Here is a 21,341-nt window from a genome sequence, read left to right as displayed (position 1 = left end):
ATGGATGCTTGATATGTATATATGTATTGATGTATTGACATTCACTATAATCTACTTATATAGTAAAATGTCATAGCTACATAAAAATATAACAATACCTGTGAGCTTGACTCTATAAAGGAATTGTGTAAGTACTGAAGAAATGTACTTTGTATTTTATAAATACAAGTGTATATATATATATATATATATATATATAAGTGTACATGGATGCTTGATATGTATATATTTATTGATATATTGACATTCACTATATTCTACTTATATAGTAAAATGTCATAGCTACATAAAAATAGAGCTTGATTCTATAAAGGAATTGTGTAAATACTGAAGAAATGTACTTTGTATTTTATAAATACAAGTGTATAAATATATATATATATAAGTGTACATGGATGCTTTATATGTAAATATGTATTGATATATTTGCAATCACTATATTCTACTTATATAGTAAAATGTCATAGCTACATAAAAATAGAACACTACCTGTGAGCTGGACTCTATAAAGGAATTGTGTAAATACTAGAGAAATGTAGTTTGTATTTTATAAATACAAGTGTATCAATATATATATATAAGTATACATGGATGCTTGATATTTAAATATGTATATATTTATGTATTTACACTCACTATATTCGACTTATATAGTAAAATGTCCTGGCTACATAAAAGAGATATACATATGAAAAATAATACATATTTATAATAATTATAAACATATATTTATTATAATAATTTAGTAAAATGTCTTATTAGCACTGATTCTAATATAATAATTATATATAAACTGTTGTTGTAAAGTAATGTTTCTATTGGCAACAGTTTTATAGCCAATAAGAAAAATCATAATCGAAAAATGACCCTTCACTTTGTGTATATCCAGTTTTGTACGATATGTAACACTATATAATTAAAAAATATTTATAGTATTGATAAGAGCAGATTTTAGTTGAAATATTTGAAGCACAACACATAGAATGAAAATAAACCCAAGGCAGGTTCATAGACAGGACTGGTCCCTACACAGTTATTACGGTAATGTGGAGCGTCGTAAACGAGCTGCAACTGTCGTTACTCTCGGAGCTAGCACAAGCTAAACTGCGTAATTTCACGCAAGATGTCGACGAGCGTGAACAGGAACAATAATCCAGTCACCGCGTAGTTATTTCTCTGTTTAATAATATTTTGTAAAAGCTGCGGATGGAACAGCAGCTTCTCCTCTGCGCTACAGGAAGTTTATTATGAAAATGAACCGACTGTTAGCATCGATGCTAACCGAGCAGCACAGTGTTTGCTAGGAGCTCATCGACCTGTGGATGAAGTGAACTCACTGACAGACAACATGGCCGAGTCCGCCCCTCTCTCCGGGGTTAATGTGGTTCTGGTCATGGCCTATGGAAGTCTGGTAAGATGCTAGGTTGTGGATGCTAGCTGCTAGCTGCTAAGCTCTCACGCAGCGATGCTAACCTAAACACCATGTGCTGTCATTGTGTGTCTACAGGTGTTTGTGTTGTTGTTTATCTTCGTCAAAAGGCAAATCATGCGGTTTGCAATGAGATCCCGGCGGGGACCCCACGCACCCATCGGCCACAACGCCCCCAAGGTAAAGAGGGGGTCCTCCCTGTGCTGTCAACTACACAACATCCACTGCTGCTGCCACACATCATGACTGTGTGTGTGTGTTTATTTTGTATGATCTGATCTACAGGGTCTGAAGGAGAAGATCGACTCCAGACTCTCCAAAGTGCAGGAGATCTGCTTCGAGCCTCGTCTCCTGTCGGAAGGAGATGACAGACTGAAGCAGGGATTACAGATCAGTGAGTCAATATCTCATCTTCACGTCATAAATCATGGTTTATGATATCAATATCATAAACCATATTGATATGATATATCATTTTATACAATAATATTGTCTTTTGCACACTCTGTCTACATATTCTTACACTCATAGTATATTATATTATCTATTGTATAGTAAAATACTTATATTTATACCTCTACTATATATCATATATTATATCATACTCTCTGTATATTCTTTGTATATATAAGTCTATATAAATATATTTATAAATGTGTACATGTTATAATTATAATTATTATTATTATTATATTACTATTATTATTATATATACTGTTGCTGCTATTATATTGGTATAATTACTATCATATATAATATATGTTATGTTATATTATATACTATATATACTGTACTATTTTTATATACTGTCTAACAATAACATTACCATCATATCATCAGTACTATTACCATCATCTTGCCACTGCACCTTATCTACCTATTTATCTTGTGTTTCTGTTTTTTATTCTTTCTACCTCAATATTTTTTATTTTATTGTATTGTATTGTATTTTATTGTATTCAAATATAACGGCTGCTATGACGACTTAATTTCCCTTCGGGGATGAGTAAAGTAATCTATCTATCTATCTATCTATCTATCTATCTATCTATCTATCTATCTATCTATCTATCTATCTATCTATCTATCTATCTATCTATCTATCTATCTCTATGCTGCATATTGTCCATTTTGTGTAATAAAAACCTGTTTTGTATTTCAAAGGCTGCTACAACTACCTGTACAGAATGAAAGCTCTGGACGCCATCCGTGACTCAGGTAAACCTGTTCAAACTTATTCATGCTTGCAGCTGATTTCTTAATTCTCACACTCGCTCATTAAAATCATCATCGCTCATATCCTCTCAAAAACAATCTCAAACCTGTTCTTTCTCCACCTCCTATCGTCGAAATGATATATTAAACATGCTTTTTTCTTTTCTTGTTTTTTTTAGTTACGCAATGTCTAACCTTCACTTCTTGTTCCTTCCTGTTTGGATTCTCTCAGGAATTCCTCTGCAGGAGATAAGCCGCAGTCCCAGTGCGTTCACAGGACGCAACTTCAGGAGCTGGCTGCTGGAGCTGCGCAACTCCCACTCGCTGATAAAGAGCAGCCACAGCACGCTGATCGACCGGCTGCTGGAGGGCTACGACAGCGCTCGCCACGGAACCGGGGTGTGTCCAGGTTTTTTATGTGACAGTCTCTCACTTGTTAATCTTTAACTGCAGTCCGGGTAATTAGGCACTAAGTAGTTTACACAGCAGTGAGCCGTAAACTGAGGTCACAGACGCGTATCATCTATCTGAGTTGAACAAAGCTAATTGTTCTATCTACTAAATGCATTTAGGGATTTTGACCAGAAAGTTTGTGCACTTTCCATCATAACAACCTTTTTCATATCCTACGCCCCTACACTTAGTAAATGGATTCTTGGCGAACCCCGTGCAAAATAGCAAAACATAATATGGCACCTTCAAGTTATTTCATTAGCTGTTGTAACATGTTACTGACTGGACCTCCCCTCTGTGTTCCAGGTGTTTGGAGAAGCCGAGTTTCTGGAATACCAGCAGGCGCTCGACGAACTCGCGGATGTGTGAGTGCCGGTTCAGACTTGATATTGTTTAAGTGGTTTTAACATGTGTTCGGTCTTCACTGAAGATGCTGACAGGGCAAGGCGTGGTGCAGGCAATTACCTCCAGGGTTTTGACAACAAAACCCTGACAAAAAGGGGGTTTGAGTTAAATTGTGCTCATTTAGTAAAGGTATCATATGATCTGTGGAGTATATTAAACTGTAGATGGATGTAATTTGTTGTAGCCAAGAATTCAAACTTGAATCCATTTGCCAGTGGGATTTCTTACATTTAAAAAGTTAGCTCCAGGCTGTAGTATCCATTTTCCAGAGTTAACCTTCCTATGTGTTCTCTCTTCTGCCCACAGGGTGAAGGCCTACTCCAGCACCACCAGTCTGGACCAGCACCATCAGTCGGCAGCCAAGGACCTGACGGGGTCTCCTGTTCGCAGCAGCCCCTCCACCATCCAGGTCACCTACCTGCCCTCCACCGGCCAGCGCAGCAAGAGGCCCAAACACTTCCTGGAGCTCAAAAGCTTCAAAGACAATTACAACACGCTGGAGAGCACGCTGTGAAACACGCTGGTCTGGTGTGTGAGCTCAATGGAGACTCAGCCTACTGGGAAGCAAGTACTTGGAACAGACTCTAACTTACTTTTCAAAGTGAGCTGTGGAATTTGGGAAGCTTCCCCACAATCCTACAATGAAGTCTGAACAACAAATGTTCAAATCTTGCTGTCAGAAGATTTCCTTCCTCTCATTGTGATGATGCACGTGTTACACCAAAGCCTTTTATTTGGGACCTGATGAGTGTGTTCAGAGGACAAACATGATTGTAGCTAACATGGCAAGATTTTCATTGTCATTTTTGTAGAAATTACAAATCACCCGGATTCATTCGTATTTGTATTTTTCATCAACAGCCCAATTGTAAATATGAATGAACCATTTGTTGTGTTTGTGGACATGTGAGATATTTATATGGACGGGTATTTAATTGATTCTGTTTTTTGTATTTATGTGAGGTTGTTTACTTTGTGGTTTGAGATAAAAAAACATCTTAAATACACTTCTTTACGTCCACAGTCCTTAATATCTCCACTAGGTGGCAGTAGAATGTTATGGATACAAGGAAGACTTCACAGATGAGTTTTTGATAAACCAGGCCATTTATTATATTTAAATAAAAACGAACAACATCTACAATAAAATACAGTCAGAACTTAAGTGGATCTATCTACAAGGTTCACAGTGAAAGGTTATTTGGTTTATAAAAATGCTCATTCTCTACTACAGCATAAAGTATTTTACATAGAAACAAGGTCCATACAAACATAACTGTCAACAGGTAAGTTCATCAGTTATTGTTGTTAATAATATTATTAATAATAATAATAATTAAATAAACCTTTAAGCACAAACAGGATCAAACAGCCGCTGAGGCAACACTTGGCAGCAAAGATCAGAATTAAAATTGTAACATCCACTTGCTGCTGTCTCTACATGCAGCCTCTGCTAACTCTTTTCTAAGTATAATAAAGATGTCAAAAATTAAATTATTCATTTCCTAACGTGAGAATGAGTAAAACGTAAATCACGACCAAGTGCATGTCTGCTCATTGGCAACGTGGTGCAAAGCACTGAGGAATGTGACCCGGGACCCTGGCGCTGAGGATTGTGGTCGACGAGGCTGTTGGACGAAGAAGTGCTGAGAACATTCAACACAACCTGACTATTTGTACATGTGTGTAACAGAGACATGAAAAACACAATAACTGATAACAATAATAACGTTAGAATAATGTAATAATCTAAACCCACCCTTTAAACTGACCTGTCGAAACATCGTAAATAAGAATCTTGGTGCGAGAGAAGTTAAGGTCGGAAACTCGACAACACAGGGAACCTTTAGGAACTCCTGCTGCTGCCACTGACTCCTGAAGACTCTCTGACACGGAACACGCTGCTCACACGTGTGTCTATGTGCAGTAAATCATCTGAAAAGTTCTGCTCCTGCTCCTGTTTCCTTTTTAAGGTTTCTCCTGTGTTTGGATCCCAGGTCGATTTCATACTTAACCTGTTTGGATTCAGTTTGACTCTGAGGAAGCTCTTCTTTAATCTGCCTTTTTTAAAATTCATGCAAACCTTGTTTTGTGTACTGGAAGGTGGTTGAATATATACATATATATATATATACATTTTAGTTTTTACTTCCAATCATGCCTTTAGTTGACCCTTCATTCAGGACTTGATCTCAATGACTTTGATGAACGGCATGGGTTTGTTGGTCGATGATGTTGGTGTGAGGGTTTTACTGCACAGAGGGGGATGACAAATCAAAAGTTCATGTTATGAGGTGCACTCGGACATTTAATGAAAGCATGAGCAGTAGACAGAGATCTTCTCAGGTCACCTGTAAACGATCTCTGGCTTGTTCTCAGTGGGCGTCAGGGGAGGAGGGTTCTGGCCGGCCAGGAAATACTCCATGTGGTCATGCATTTCTCTGTTCTGCAACGAGAACAGGGTAATATACATTAAAGTGTGTGATCCAGGGTATACTTAGGGGATTTTGGCCTTTAGTCTACGAAGTGCCATGCTTAACGTTTAAAGAATAAGACTTCTGTTATTTTATATTTTCCTAATTTACACGATTTGCACGAAAAGACCAAATCAAACAAAGTTTTAATCTGCCGCTCAGTGCTTTCTGACATTCCCGTCCTGTGTGGGTTTCAGCCCGAAGGCTTATCTGAATACATATGAATACATTAACAGGCCAAAATATAAAAAGAGAGATTCACCAAAAAGAAGTAAACTGTCCATAACCCATATTTGATTTGTGCTCGTGTATATCACGATGAGGTAACAGCACCGTGTCGCTGACTGGTGCTTCTCTGAAAGCTTTTGGAAAACAACGGAAGTCTAGAGCACAAGGGAATAAGCTCTACGAGACACAGTCAATACTGAGGCTCAGTGACAGTAAAGATGTCTAAGTGGGAACGACCCTTTAGTGGATTTACTTCTATATTATTTAATGAACGCAGGGATATTGCCGGCTCCAGACCTCAGCTTCCAGGAAAGCCACCTTCTCCTCCAGGTCCCCGATGACTCGGTCTCTCTCCTGGATCACAGTCCGTGAGTTCTGCAGCTGAATCACAGACAAAACAGGCAAAGTGAGGAACTCTGGAGAAACAGCTTCGTCCAACAGACGCAGACGCAGCATCACTTATTGTTAAGTCTCACCACACATATCCGCTCGGCTCCACTCCCTCTAATCAATAAGGCTCTTTGTGTCCGCCTCCTCTAAATCTAATATCCTCATTAATTGCTTCCTGTGTGTGTTAGTGGGCGAAAGAGACTTCGCTTGCATTGTGTGTGTCTGTGTGTGTCTGTGTGCACCTTGCGTACCAACCTGTTCGATCATGTGGCGGACTTTCCTCTGCTGACTCTTCAACATGTCGTCAAGATGGTGGATCTTTTCCTTCAGGTTGGCCAACTGCTTCTCCAGCTCGGCACACCTGCAAACACAAAGATCGTATGAGGGAAATCTCTCAAACTAATAACAATTTATCAAATATTATTTTGTAATCTTGACTAGATGACGGCACGTTATTTGTATTATTTTATTATTTCTCCTTTGCAAGTTTCAATCTGACAAATTCGTTCACAATAGATAAAATATCAGTGAATTTATCTTGATTTAAGTTGGCACATGATGAAACTGTTAGTGAAACAAATAACAATATAACAACTTTGGGGTTTTATTGAAACGGATGATTGTTCTGTGTGTTCTCCATCTCACCTCTGCTCCCTCTCCTCCCCTTCCTCCCTGCTCGCTCTCAGCTGCAGCAGCTCCAGCTCGCCGGCTGCCATCTTGTCTTTGAGGACGCCGCTCTCGTTCTCCATGCCTCCCAGCAGCCGCTGCAGCTCCTCCACCTGCAGCCCTCTCTCCTCCGACTGCTCCTCGGCCTTCCGCAGCCGCTCCGACTGCTCGGCCAGACGAGTGTGGTGCTCACTGGACTCGGCCTGTGAGGGAAACCAGAGTGTGAGGACGGATTAAGTAATGATAGACACACTATTAAGCTGGAATGGAAAGCAGTAGAACGTTTATTTGGGGGGGCAAGACAACTTAAAACCTATTGTTCCTTATTGGTACATGAGCTGAGGCCTAGATACAAATTCTAGGCAAGTAAAAAGTACATTAACTCGATAATATCACACTGGAAAAGGAGTGAAATACAGTAAAGAATACAAAAAATGGTCAGTGTGCAAATAAAAAAATGTGGAGAAACTGCTCATTGCTAAAAATAGATATAAATAATTTAAACAAATAATTATGGATAGTGGAGACACAGGTAAAGTAACACCCCCGAAAACCCCCCAAAATTTGAAAATGTTGCAAATTATAATGAATTTAAGATTGACAACATAAGTTAATAGGAGTTAAAGGTTAAAAGAAAAGGGTTAAATAAATGTAACTAACACAATAAGGGTTAAGAACAAGGCCATCGTTACAGCACATGACAGATCAGCCTGTGGTTAATTGTAAGACTGTGTCCCTTCATGACCTGACACGCTAATGTACAGTAGAGGAGGAAGGATGATCAATCCTGAGATGACACTGAGAGATAATGAGGAAGAATAAAGAAGGAGAGAGCAGCAGCAGAGAAGTGACTCATCGCTGCAGACAGGAAATGGAGTCGTGTTACTCGTCTCGTGAGCCAGACCTGCAGCCGCTCCCTCTCCTCCTGGTGCCTCTTCTCCATCTCCTTCAGCTGCGTATACAGACGCTTGGTCACCTCCCGCAGCTTCACGCTCTCCTCCTGGTTATCTGCAACCTGAGAGAACGGGCAGACAGAAAGTGACGCGCTCAATTAGGCTTATCCAGGCAAACCACTTGAACCCGAGGGCACGGCAGGTGCTAACAAACAGCTCGAGGCGACGCCGCTGATGTGTTTAAAAGGCTGTTTGGTCAAACCTGAGGTAACAAAAGCATTGAGCAGACGTCTGTTAAACAGCGGAGAGGTAATCTTTAATCTCCAGGCTCTGCTTGAGGTGGTCAGAATACTTCTTGTAAACAAAAAGTACAAGTTGCAATTGGGAATAATCTAGATAGAAAGGAGGTCAGCGTAAAGTGACCCTAGTTTACTTAAATATGACACATACAGGTCGGTGGGCATCGATAAACCCAGCGCACACACACTAACTCCCTGCTGCAACTCTTCCTCCTTGCAGATAATGGTGTTGTGTTACCGGAGATGTACAGACTGGAGAATAATGCACGAGGAAATACGATATCCTGTGTGTGTGTGTGTGTGTGTGTGTGCGTGCACTATTAGAGTGTCAGTGAGCTTTTTACACTTTGTTATCATCCTCAGAGAGTCTAGCACCTTCTCTGAGGAGCAGCAGGCAGTTGGCTGGAGGTTCAGACATTTCTTATGATCGCTATATCTGTCACTTCAACACTCATTTGAACACAGTAAAGCTTGTTTGGAGCTGAAATTACTTTCTCATGGTTCGTTCACACAAAACCAACGAATAAACACAAATTAAAAACCACAGCAACACTGTTTTTCTGAGGACGTTAGAAAGAGCAGAGTTGTGATGAGCTTACATGAGCGTTAGAGGCAATGACAACAGTGTTGCTATTGGAGACGGCCGGTTGGCTGCTGGGCAGATTGACCCTGAAGCCATTGGTGGGACACTGGAGAAGAGAGCAGCGGCTGGTTAGTGGCGTGAGTCATGGGTTTCTTCTTTTATGAAATGTACAAATATCACGGTGGGTGAGAGCTCAAAGCACTGCAACAGGAAAAGACACGTCAGATGCCAGACAGATTACAAGAGGATCTTTATCCGCCACATACAGAAGCCTCAAGAATTTAATTTAAATTCTTGGTAAAAGCAGAAAGTTCTCACATTCAGTTTATCACCTAAAGTTTCAGCATCTCTCTGAAAAGTCAGACATCTCTCCCACGGATGCAGAAGGTGTTTACCTTGTTGTTGTTGCTGTTCTGCCTGGCCGCCATCTGCTCTCTCAGAGACTTCAGACAGTACCTCACCTAGAAACACAAACACATCACGCATTAAAACAACGTCTGTGTGTGTGTGTGTGTGTGTGTGTGTGTGTGTGTGTGTGTGTGAGCGGCAGAACCATCACTGTGTCCTCCACCATATTCAACCCACATTTGAAAAATAATCCTAAAACAAACACACACAGAGTCTCTCCACTCGTGGCTGAATGTTGACTCATTGTCTAAATACGGTGACAGGAGGAATACCCAGCTCCGCCCGTCACACACTGACCTCCTGAATCTGCGACACCTCGTCCGTGATCATCCTGACGCTCTCTGCCTTCCTCGGACAGGATTCAAGGTGAATCTAGGAAGCACATCGATAAGAGCACGTGAGACAACACAGGGAGTTACAGTTTACTTCGGGTAAACATGAAGGGTTGACACACAAACTACACAAAACAGGCAAACATGCTCAAATACCTTTCTATATTCAACTTTTTCTTCCGTGGGAGTGACGAGTTCCTGTGTTTCTTCCAGCTCTTCTAGTTTTTGTGGCAGCACTACTGCTATGCTGCTCTCCTTCATTCAGGAACAAAGAGAGAAGTTCAGAAAAAGTTCCACCCTCCACTATTCTTCTTCTTTTGGCTCAGCAGACAATGAGAAAAAAGTTGCTTCCCCTCTTTTCATCTCGTACCTTGTTGCCGAGCCTCTGCTGGGTGCAGCCGGACTGATGCTGATCTTGTAGAGTGAGTCTAAGCCGCCTGCATCGGTCCTGAAGTGAAAGATGAGAGGATAAGAGAAACTAGATGAGTAAATGGAACCGGAGGGGGGGGGGGGGGGTTTACGGGAAAAACAACCAATGTCGAGAAAGACGAGGGGGCCTGAAGAGAAATTAACCAATAACAAAGAGGGCGGAGCAGTGACATAGGGAGGGGGAACTCTTTTGGGCCATAAAACTTCTCCATACTGAAGTTCCTCTGTGGAAGCCTCAAGAGTTACACTGGGAAACCATAGCAACCAACGCTGAGGACACATTTCCACTGAAACCACAGGACCCAGTCTGGTGATTATGACCAAACACGACACGACTCGCTGGAGAAAATGAAAACAGTCCGGCAGAGGCCAGAAATACCAACATGCAAAACATCAGCGAAGAATGAGTCACTCTCAAACCAACTCTGTCGCCTTGGCAACAAAAAATAATCGTGTAATTGTCTCTAATGCTTTCATAACATTTAAAACAACATATGCACACCCTCTGACTTCTCTATAGCTCCTTTGTTTTAATTATACACTTTTTAATTGTACACTCAGCTCAGGACATTTCTATTTTCTTAATAACAAGCAGACACTTCCGTTTATTGACTTTGGGCTATGAGCTTCTTCATCTAATCTAATACTAATCAAGTGCAACTGATTTGATTAATGTTGCAGAACTTAATCGAGCTGGAACAACTTCAGACCATCCACTGAATTTGGTTTAATGTCATAAACAAAGATATAACACATGGACGTACTTTCTGTACAGTTTACTTATTCAGAATATTGTTTCAGAGATAAACAAATCATTTAATAGATATTATCACAAAAACGTTATCTGAGACATGTATAGTTTAATACACAACCCACCTGGCCCTTTTTTAATGTAAAGTTTTCTTACATAACAAAAGTACAAAAGTACAAAGTGCGCGTCCCACAGCAAATAATACAAATAAAGAGACAACGCCCATTCAGTGGTGATGTCTTTTCTTTTGAACGTGCAAAGAAAACAAATGTTTGGCTCTCTGACAAAACCTCAACTCCCAGAGGACAAAAGTCCAGGTGCACGTGAGTTATGTAACCAGTGTGTCTTTGTATGTACTGTACATGGAACACACTGTATCTGTATGTAGCGAATGTATGTTATAAAAACTCAACTGCTGTTATCAGTCATTATTTGGGGCGGACGCCTTCGTCCTGCTGCTGTGGTTTCTATCATCAGTGGCTTTAATTAAACATTGTGTGGGTGTTTTCTCCCGACTCATCTCATAATCAGACCAAAGGCTGAGCTGCACAAACGGAACATAATTTAACAGCGAAGACAAAAAAAGTCCCGTAGACAGAATTGATCTTTACTTCTTTGCTTCTCCAGTTAAGTGGGACTTGGTGGGAATCCTCAGTAAAAGCCAAATAATATTAATCATAATACATTTTATTTCAAAGTGAGTCTCTAGACACCCAAAGACACTAACACCAAAGTTCAAACCAGCTTCAGACTCACAGACAGTTCATCATATGAGTGATTACTTAGTGAGGATAAGCCTAAGATGTCTAAGTGACACCTTGTTGCATGCTGGTTTGTTTTTCTCTTATCGACTACAGTTGTGACAGGAGAACACTATGTGTTTACAGTTGCTATGTGTCAAACCACTGGCAGCTGAAACTTCACTCATAAAATTTGTTATTTTCCGGGACGAGCTTTCCATTTTCCACCTGAGAGGTATTTTAACAAGTTTGACAAGCAGGTGTTACTCTTACACGCTACATAAAAAGCAACGAGAGACAGATGTTGTTAAATCCTGCTGAAGGACGTCATTTAACCTGCATTAAAGTCTACATCCACACACTTTAACACCCGTCTCCATAACATCCCATGTTTTAATATCACCTGTACGTGATATGTAACGTGGCCCATTGAACTGCAGCAACCCGTTGTGATGCTGTTCACACGGTGTCACACTGTACTCCTCATTAAGTCATGTCACACACCTTTAATAGCTGCCTGTGAGAATGACATGTGGGGACTGTATAGGAATGATAACGAGGCATCAACGGGTTCTCCACATTCCAAAGACTGCTGTCAGTCTGAAGGCTGAAGACGATGACACAGCAGTAAATCTCCACAGTGATCTGCACGACAGCAAACCTCTGATTTTAATTAAGACGCTTATCAATAAAACTGGAGATGCACCAGATTGGTGTTCCCATTCTAATACTCGAATTTGCAAAGACCAAAACTGGAGCTCTGTATTCCAATTCCCATTGTCATTACTTATATTGGTATTGTTTGTATGATTACATGAGGTTGCAGTAAACCACACCCTTGTAGACAAGAGGGTGCAGATTGTCATATCAACAGATAATGCCCAAAACAGTGGTTGCATAAAACTGTATGTGTGGGAAAGAAATCTCCTATATGTTCATATATCTGAAGTATTCTGATCAAATGAGAAAGATATATGCAGTAGATTATAGAACATTTTAATCATTTTTGTAACTTTGTGTGTGTGCATACCACACATTAAAATAAACCTGCCTGCCAATGAGTGGAAACTGTTCTCGAGTGTGAGTGAATATGCAAATCACACAGACGTAGAAGAACAAAGCAGGGCAACCTGTGTGGCGAACGAACATATTTTAGCTTCGTACGTAAGCAACCAGTTCAAACACAGGATAAATGCTTCAGCCTGGATTGGCAGTTCTTAGTGTGTAATTGTGTTGTTTGAAAAACCATCAGAGCAGGGCGGCGGCACGAAGGCTCTGAGGTCTGAGGGAGTGACAGCTCCAGGGTTCTCTCTCCCTCAGAGACACAGGGGAGAGGATGGTTCAGAGACACACCCAGGGGGGAGGGAGGGGAGGCAAACTATGGCACACTATGCACAAAAACACAATGTTCTGCAACCCCACCAAACGCGTTACTCTGGGACAAAGATGTTTTCATTTCACAACATAAATAGGTCGATAAAAAGTTACCGGTTCGCATTATATTCCTGAAAAATGTACTGTTTTGGGTTAAGAAAATCCTTCATACTACAGTCTCAGTAGATATATATACTCAATACATTTTGGGCATGTAATTTTTGAGCAGGGGCCTTGGAAACTAACACATTTTAAGGAGTTGAGGTTTTTTTCCATCCTCCCCCAGTAAAACTCCTACTTTCCACAGCATCTGGTAAAAATAAAATCCTTTTCACAGGTAAGTGGATCAAAACTCCCACAGACTGTCTCACTCTCAGCGATATATTCATTTGCGATGTTTAGGCAAAATCCATCTTGTTCTACTATAAGTAAGACCGTGTGCGGCAGTATTTATAAACCCGTAGATTATTACCATCAGGTTACAAAGGGACGGTGTAAACCCTGGGAGCTTAAGACCTAAACAAACTCTGTGTAATCGACCATGTCTCCAAATTCCAGAAAACCAAAAGGTTTGATGCATCACTGCTTCAAAATCACTGGCTGTATCTATGTGTGTATTGGAGACAAAATCATCACAACATTTTGGAAACAACCTTCAACAAAGGGTTATGAAAAAAAGTCAGATTGCTGTACGACTGCTCCCATGTAATGTGATCATTAGGTGTCATTACAGGACTTTTGATCTTTGCAGAATGGACATGTGCAAACTTATACTTTTCCATTGAGTATAATGGAATCGGCCCCTTTCATCTGTTCAAAGCATTAACAGTGTAATAAATATCCGCCTTGAGTGTTGAGGCAAACAGGTCGAAACTTCTGGTCGAGCTGCGGCCTGTGCGTGCAGCTCAGGGAACGCTTGATTTACATTTCCACTGAATTTCCAATCTAAGAGGAAGAGAAAACATAGCTTTGAATAGCTTAAAAATAGCTTTGAAGATCATATCAACAAAAGTAATCGAAGCGTTCAGGCGTTCTCCATTCAAGTCTTCTTTATAAGTTACATTCTGATCAGGTCGATACGATCAAAGGAAAAAACTCCATGTTCAATTCTCGTGAATTCTTTCACAACGCTGCACAAACACTACGACTTAATTAAAACAAGGAAACCACAGCTACTCTTCACAGTGACAAACTCATCAGAGCACATACCTCAGCCAAGGCCATACAGTCTGCTTACTTTAAATTGAGCTGCACTCAGTCCCTTATACATTTGTTTACATGTTTCTTTCATCAAGATCTATGAATTATTTCCTGGGAAAATGGAGAAAATGACAAACACACCGTCTTGCAATGTTGAAGAAAGTGAGACAAATAAATCCTGCGTCCAACAAGGACCCGGGAATAAAGAAAGTGTTTCTTCAGCGTCATGCAGACACTGCAAATAATCTATACTGTTCCATCTTTAACGTATGTAATTAATGATTCATGAAGAAAACTGTCAAAAACTGTATGAGTCGGTCTTAATGTTCATGTTATGTGCAAACAGGAAACACAGGAGGACTGATAAGTGATTCAGAGTAAAGTGCAGTCCATAATTATAAAGATAAAAGTCACATTATAAGATTTAAAGATGGATTTTTTGCTCCTGAGTGAACGTTGTGCTTTTAAACTCTTATTTATGAGCAGAGAATAACAAACACATGACAAAACATTTTACAAATCCGATGTGGAGAAGATCGATATGTGTTATACCTCCTCAGTGTGTTTACACAATGGAAAAACATTATATCAATATATACTGGAGTTTTGTCATATTGCTATTGATTAAAATAACATTGTGACAACTATTGATACTGTTTTATTGCCCGGCACTAAGAGGAACCAAGTGCACACAAGCTTTGGATATTATAAGAGTGGAGGGACGAGTATAGAAGAGTTCAGCCTGATCCATATTTACAGATATGGAGGTGATATCACTGCTTAAGAGTCAGAGTCTCCTCCTCATACAGTCAATAACCTCCAACAATCAATACAACCAATCCCAGTTATTACCTCTCAACAAATGATATCACTGCTGTAAAGACACAACAACACTGACTTGAGGATCGACCAGACATCGCTATAAATATATACACTTGATTATTTTAGCAGCGCTAGAAGAAGAAAATTGGCGTATGATAAATCATTTGGATGTCAGGCAGCACATCAGTGTCTTATCTTCACTTCTGTCCCAACAGCGAGTTCACATCAAAGTGTGAAAATCCATCCATCTCTAAACTTCTGTCATAACAACGTACGTTTTATAACCCAGCAGCAATAAAAAGACACATGCTACTAAGGATAAGTCCCAATACAGATAAAAACAACAGGGGTGATATCCACATCACCACACGCTCATCACGGGCTCGTCCCTTCTCATGATCTGCAGTGTGTGTGTCATCATTACAACAGAAAATGAGTCACTTTTCCTCGGTATAACTTACAAATGGGAGGAGAAGTCTGGTTCCTCTGTCTCAAATATAGTAGATTTGATCCTTTTTTATTATTATCATGTCCTTTAATCTCTTTAACGCTTTCATTCTGCCTGAAAATGACTTGAATCGACCTCTGTGGACTGACATGTCTGCATAATTCACGTATTCAAGTATCTCTTGTGTTTCAACGGCGAAAGACCAACCACAATGAATCATACAACCAAACAAAACCAAACAGACAAAACTACAGCCCGAGTACCATCCTGCGTTTCTCTCCACAGACCCTTCACTCTATCTGACAAAGACCACTCTTGTATCTACCTGGGATGACGGAGCTGTGCGGGACACGTCTCACTGATGTTCAGGCAGCTGCGATCCAGACGCTCTGTGCATGTGTGACTAACTGCGTGGGAAACCTCGGCTGTCTCGCCTTACAAGGCTGGGTGAGGCTCCGCCAGCGGCCCAACCCTCTTTCCCTCCAGACGTGTGCCCCAGTCGCTGAGCTACAGCGCCTGTCCGAGGGTTGTTCTACCTTCACCTGCAGGACTGAGACGCCTCATAAACAACGGAAAGAACTGGAGGAAACATTTGCCACTGATTAGATTAAAAAACAGTCCTGGAAAAAAGAATGGAGAATCTAAACTGTCACATATTGAAATAGCCTTTAAAGATAGAATATGGAACAATTCTTCATTAAAACCGCTCAAACGACAAGAACTATATGTCTGAACTAACCTTTTAATTGCATCAAGGCTGATTTACCTTTGGCTTTTCCACTTTCTGCGGTAATTTCCGGAGCAAACAAAGTACGACACCTGACACACAATGCTAGCTAGTTAGCCAGTCGACGGCTTTTTTCTATCCACTGTTCGTATTCATCTCTAAAAGTGGGCGAAGATTATTCATTGACGTTTGCTGCGTAATGTAAATCTGTGAACATGATTTGCCGGTCGAATCCGGTAGATTTCAACGAGCAATGGTGGCGAACAGCTCCCATGATCCCATTTTCAGGATGTCTTCTAACTAGCTTTTGTTATTTTCATTTTGATTGAGGGACCCCTAGTGACCAAAGTTATAAATTGTACGTTTTAACTCATAGATCGTACTTAAACTTTATCGACCAAAGAATTTCCTCCACATTCTAACCCTAACCGGAAAAAAAAACTTGACATGTGGCCAGTGATTCCGGAAACTTTTATCCTATAATCTTTATCAAACAGTCTCAATCATTCAAAGTCAATGACTGGCCTGGTTAAACCTCACTACTAAATGTGTGCAAACACACACTAATATATAACTGAGGAGAATATGTGACCAACAGATAAAACTGTGGAATGAAGACGGCCTCATTTATCTGCCACATGGTGACAGTGGTAGGTCGCAGGACAGTGAGGAATGTGAGCTGTGGCTTATGTAAGAGAGAGATTAATGAAGCCTCTTTATATAACAGTAACTGGCTTGGTGAGTGTGTGCTGTACAAATAAAAATGTGCCAACCAAAGTCAAATGCCACTGTTCAAATATGCTCATTCCTCTGTATGTTGGTGTGTGTGTGTGTGTGTGTGTGTGTGTGTTTGTGTGTGTGTCTGTGTGTGTTTAGGTATCTGAAATTTCAAAGGTTAAACTTCCATCAGTGGAAAACTTTATGTTATTCATCACAATTTAATTTGATTATTTAATTAGTCTGGAAATGTAATATTTAATTAATTTATTAATCAACAGTCAACCCCTGTTTTTTTTAAAGAGGTGTATGAAACATACATAGTTTCCTAACTTAATTGGCCAAGGTGAGAAAAAAAACTTTCGGGGAATTGAGATGGTCACGTTACACCATTTCTTAAATATCATCAAATTAACATATTCATATAGAATATAATTAGCAGATTCATTTACAAAAAAACAATAATGCAATCAATGGCTGCATTTAAAATCAAGGATAATCAATTTACAATTATATAAAACCATTTTATTCCACATGTATGACCCTTAATATGTTTATAAAGGTGCAGGACATGACAGCTCCCCAAAAGGGAAGTCAAAGCGTCTTGATTGCCCCCTGGTGGCTGACTGCAGTATAGATGATAAAGCCCACTTCTTCCATGTTAGTAGCCTAAAAAGAACAGTAAATTTGATGTATTTTTGAGTGGTAATTTTGGTTGGATGTTATTTGATACTACAAGAGCAGGGTCTAATGTCATGATTGACAGTATCTGGGATTGTTTCGCCCCATTTGGAAGGAGGTGGAGACGTGTTGTGTATTGACCTCTACAGTCTACGTTATGACATTGTGTCAGTTTTCAGTTTTGCGTGTTTGTTCTTGCTTGATAAGCAAACCTCCAATATGAGCAGGTGTTTACTAAAACCACTTTAATTTCCCAGGCTGCTTGTATGTAGCCGCTAATCTTTTTGTTGACAGTGCAAACATGCCATTTAACAGGGTCGCTAGCACACACAAAAGACTTAGAGCAGATCTGTCTGATGTAGCCAAGTAAAAAAAAACACATTACAATCCAGCAAAGCTATTTTAATAACATGCTTTCACTCCTGTCAGTTTATTCTCACACGATGACACAACACACATGAACTTTAACACAATTTGACAAGATCAGGGAGAAAGTGGTTTCACTCCTAAATGTGCTTACGTGGAATAAAAAGAGAGTTAGTTTTGAAAACGGCGAGCAAGAGTGCAGGAGAAGCAAGCACTCATGTTTACAGTGTAATGACAGACCTGGCAGAATAATAACACATTCTTCTGCAACCAGCGACAAAACAACACATCTGACTTCATTTCTTGGTGGCCTTCTTCTATGATTAAATCTCACGGAACCTCACAACAAAACCAAAAGCACAAAGAGAGAACAACTCAGACACTGTTTTGTATCTAATCAGTTGTTGCAGCCAATACAAAATGTCATCAGAGAAAAAAGCCTTTTCCATCACGAGTCTGTATTTGTCCGAACACGACCGGCTGTGCGCTCCCCTTCCTGCCAGATGTCTGACTAAATAAGTGATTTGTCGATGCAGGCAACCATCCCTGTGAGCATGAGGCCATCAGGACAAGACACAACAACCAGATGTTAATGACTGCCAGTTATGTTTCGTGTTAACCAGTTTTTTAGCAAACCCCTGGTCTGTGTGATTTTAGTGGACAGTCATCAAACTTGGACAGTTACAAAATAAGCTCAGGTGAGCCCTGAACAATGCCTCAACTTATCTAAAAATCTTACAATTATTTTTAAGCACCAAAACATGGCTGGAGGGTGTAGCTAATGATTTTAACATCTAAACTCAATTTGAAGTAGGGTGTTCAGACTTGTTTCAACATACCAATTCATTTGTTAATATTAGTAAAAGAGGATGTGTCAGCGCAGTCACACCTGCTCCTTGACCTACATTGTCAGTAATAAGAGATCATGAACCACTTGGGATCACTTGATCTCAGCCCTTTTTCACAAGTTCTAAAACACAATCATTTGAGTCATGAAATACAGCCGCTCCCACTATGTGAGGTTCATACTATAATAGACAACACCGGCCATTTTGACTCTATTATGTAGCCCTAATACAAAATAAAATGTGAAAATAAATGTGAAAATAAATCAAAAAACATATATTATTATTATAACCCTAACCCTAACCTGTTATTTAAGAAGTGCCTATTGATGCAGATTGTGTTGTACAGGGTGTGTAAATTTTAAAAAGTTCAGGAATGATGACTTCAGTGTTTCGTGTTCCTCCCGGGTCAGACCATGCTTTCCCTAAATACAATGTATTGCAGCTTGTGCTTTATTTCTGTTTGTCCGCACATTTGTATTTTCTAGTTCAGCTCCTCTTATTTTTCACCAAATCATGTTTTTGCAGTTTAGGAAATTGCAGTTTAGGAAATTGCAAAAATTGCAAAAAAGTTTAGGAATTTTCTAAACTGCAAAAACATGATTTGAATTGTCCCTTTTCATAAAACATTTTTTACAGATGTTTGTATGGCACTGTTATGACTCCATACATCCTGACACCATGTGATTGGTGAAGTTGACTTTTCTTCTAACTTAGTTTGTGGATTCAAAGGTCACATTTATACATGACGTACATATAAAGTAATACAATGTGGCTTAATAAATACGTAGGGTTTCCGGTTTGTGTTTTTATAGGTAAAATGAAATATGTACTTTGAATTCAGAGAGAACACAGGGTCCACACATGCTGATGAAGTGAAACTCTGTCATTGTTACTGACAGGTTTAAATAGCACATGTACCATAGGCGCAGACACGTTACAGTTACATTACACCGGACAGAGAAAGTCAAAATACTTTTTAATCTTTAAAAAAAAAAATACTTTGTATCGTTACTCACGTTACTGGAGTTCTCTTCTTCTCCTCTTCCCACAGTCTGCGTCAATCCTCCGCTCATCTTCTCAGCCGGAAACCAATTCAACACATAGAAAAATAAATTAAAAACTTAAACAGATTTAGTTTCTGTTTCCTTCTTCTTCCGCTTCTTTTTTGTTCTCCTTCTTCTTCTCCTTTTCCTCCTTCGTCTCGCGCTTGTTCTGCTTCCTCTTCTCCTCCTTCTTCTCCTTCTCCTCCTCCTCCTCCTCCTTCTTCTTCCTCCTCTTCTTCTTCTTCTCCTCCTTGTGGCCAGGTGGAGGCTGAACCTGCAGGTCCTCTATGACCGCGCCTCATTTCAATGGAATGTACTGAATCATCACTAAAGACGCAGCAGGCTGTTTGTACCACTTCCAACTAACACCCTTCATTTGAACAATTATTTAGTCATTTGTATTTTACATTAGCTCTAATTTGCATTAGCTACACACCTAAAAGTTTTTCTTCCTGAGGCGACAAAGAAATTTAATTTATGATTTTAAATAGTTTAACCATTAACATCATCATAAGAAGAAAAGGCAAACACAACTAAATATATAGAACTTGAAAGAGTGATTAAGAAAATAAACAACTGCTTCAAATCTTTATTCTGTCAAACAAGACGTATCCTGTCAACAAACATATTTCCAGATGTGTCCAAAAGGCTCTTATTGGCTCGTGTCATCAGCAAAACTATAAATCTGTCAGCCTCTAAATGGTGTTAAGAAAAACTCCTCTCAATACACAACAGTTGACAATTCAAGGAAACTTAATTCCATCAAAATGTCTTATTAATACTGGGAGTCTACAGGGATGATAACGACTGATTTACTAGTAATAACCGTGTCTGACCTCAGGGAAGATGGTGACCCCTCCGTCCGGCAGGCCCTTGGCGTTGCCGCTGCCGAGCCGCAGCATTTTGCCGTCAGTCACCTGCCTGATCTTCTTCCACATTGTGCTTTCTCTCCTCATCTGTGTCCTTTCACCAACTTCTCTTCAACCTCTCTTCTCCATGATTCCCTGCCACTCGTCTGCTGGTATAACGCCACAGCACCAGGAACCTCCCGGTGTCTGTGATCTGCTTCAAGCTTATTCTGTGACTCAGTCCTGCAAAGAGGATATAGTCCTGTGTGTAAACAGTGCTGTCACGTGTCAGGTGGCTCCGGTGCCACTTACACTTGTGCTTATTGTCCTGTTTGGCCCGTGGCTGAACTCATTACCCTCTGCTGGCATATGGCTGGAAACTTTCTAAACTCGTCTGACACATCAGCTCAGAGTACGTGTCCCACTTTCTGCAGTTGACAATGTGCTGTTTCTGTGAGGATGTGGGAACATTGTTGAATAATGGATCAAACCACTGAGAAATGTACTTTTTTGGTAGAAAACTTTATAACAACTTCTAAAGCATATTTTATTGAGACTAATATCATATTTTT

The 21,341-nt window shown here is 39.9% G+C and overlaps 2 protein-coding genes across 2 annotated transcripts; one reads left to right on the top strand and one right to left on the bottom strand.

The window, feature by feature from the left end:
• The first annotated feature begins 1,088 nt into the window (after positions 1–1,088).
• LOC133026138 (protein C1orf43 homolog) lies at positions 1,089–4,493 on the top strand. Its single transcript, XM_061093001.1, has 7 exons — positions 1,089–1,411; positions 1,508–1,609; positions 1,715–1,823; positions 2,594–2,647; positions 2,877–3,043; positions 3,404–3,462; positions 3,809–4,493. The coding sequence occupies exons 1-7, from the start codon at positions 1,349–1,351 to the stop codon at positions 4,014–4,016; spliced, it is 762 nt and encodes a 253-aa protein (XP_060948984.1). The 5' UTR covers positions 1,089–1,348; the 3' UTR covers positions 4,017–4,493.
• Positions 4,494–4,590: 97 nt separating this feature from the next.
• On the bottom strand, positions 4,591–19,952 carry tuft1b (tuftelin 1b). The gene is made up of 12 exons (XM_061092984.1): positions 19,895–19,952; positions 10,146–10,223; positions 9,932–10,030; positions 9,741–9,815; positions 9,431–9,496; positions 9,052–9,141; positions 8,165–8,275; positions 7,240–7,463; positions 6,850–6,955; positions 6,502–6,585; positions 5,854–5,948; positions 4,591–5,754 (listed from the first exon to the last, which is right to left on the bottom strand). Exons 1-12 carry the CDS (start codon positions 19,949–19,951, stop codon positions 5,682–5,684), a joined length of 1,158 nt encoding a protein of 385 aa, XP_060948967.1. The 5' UTR covers position 19,952; the 3' UTR covers positions 4,591–5,681.
• Positions 19,953–21,341: the final 1,389 nt, after the last annotated feature.

This window comes from Limanda limanda, chromosome 19 (genome assembly GCF_963576545.1).
Source record: "Limanda limanda chromosome 19, fLimLim1.1, whole genome shotgun sequence".
Classification (NCBI taxonomy): domain Eukaryota; kingdom Metazoa; phylum Chordata; class Actinopteri; order Pleuronectiformes; family Pleuronectidae; genus Limanda; species Limanda limanda.
This window is presented reverse-complemented; position numbering and strand designations above follow the sequence as displayed.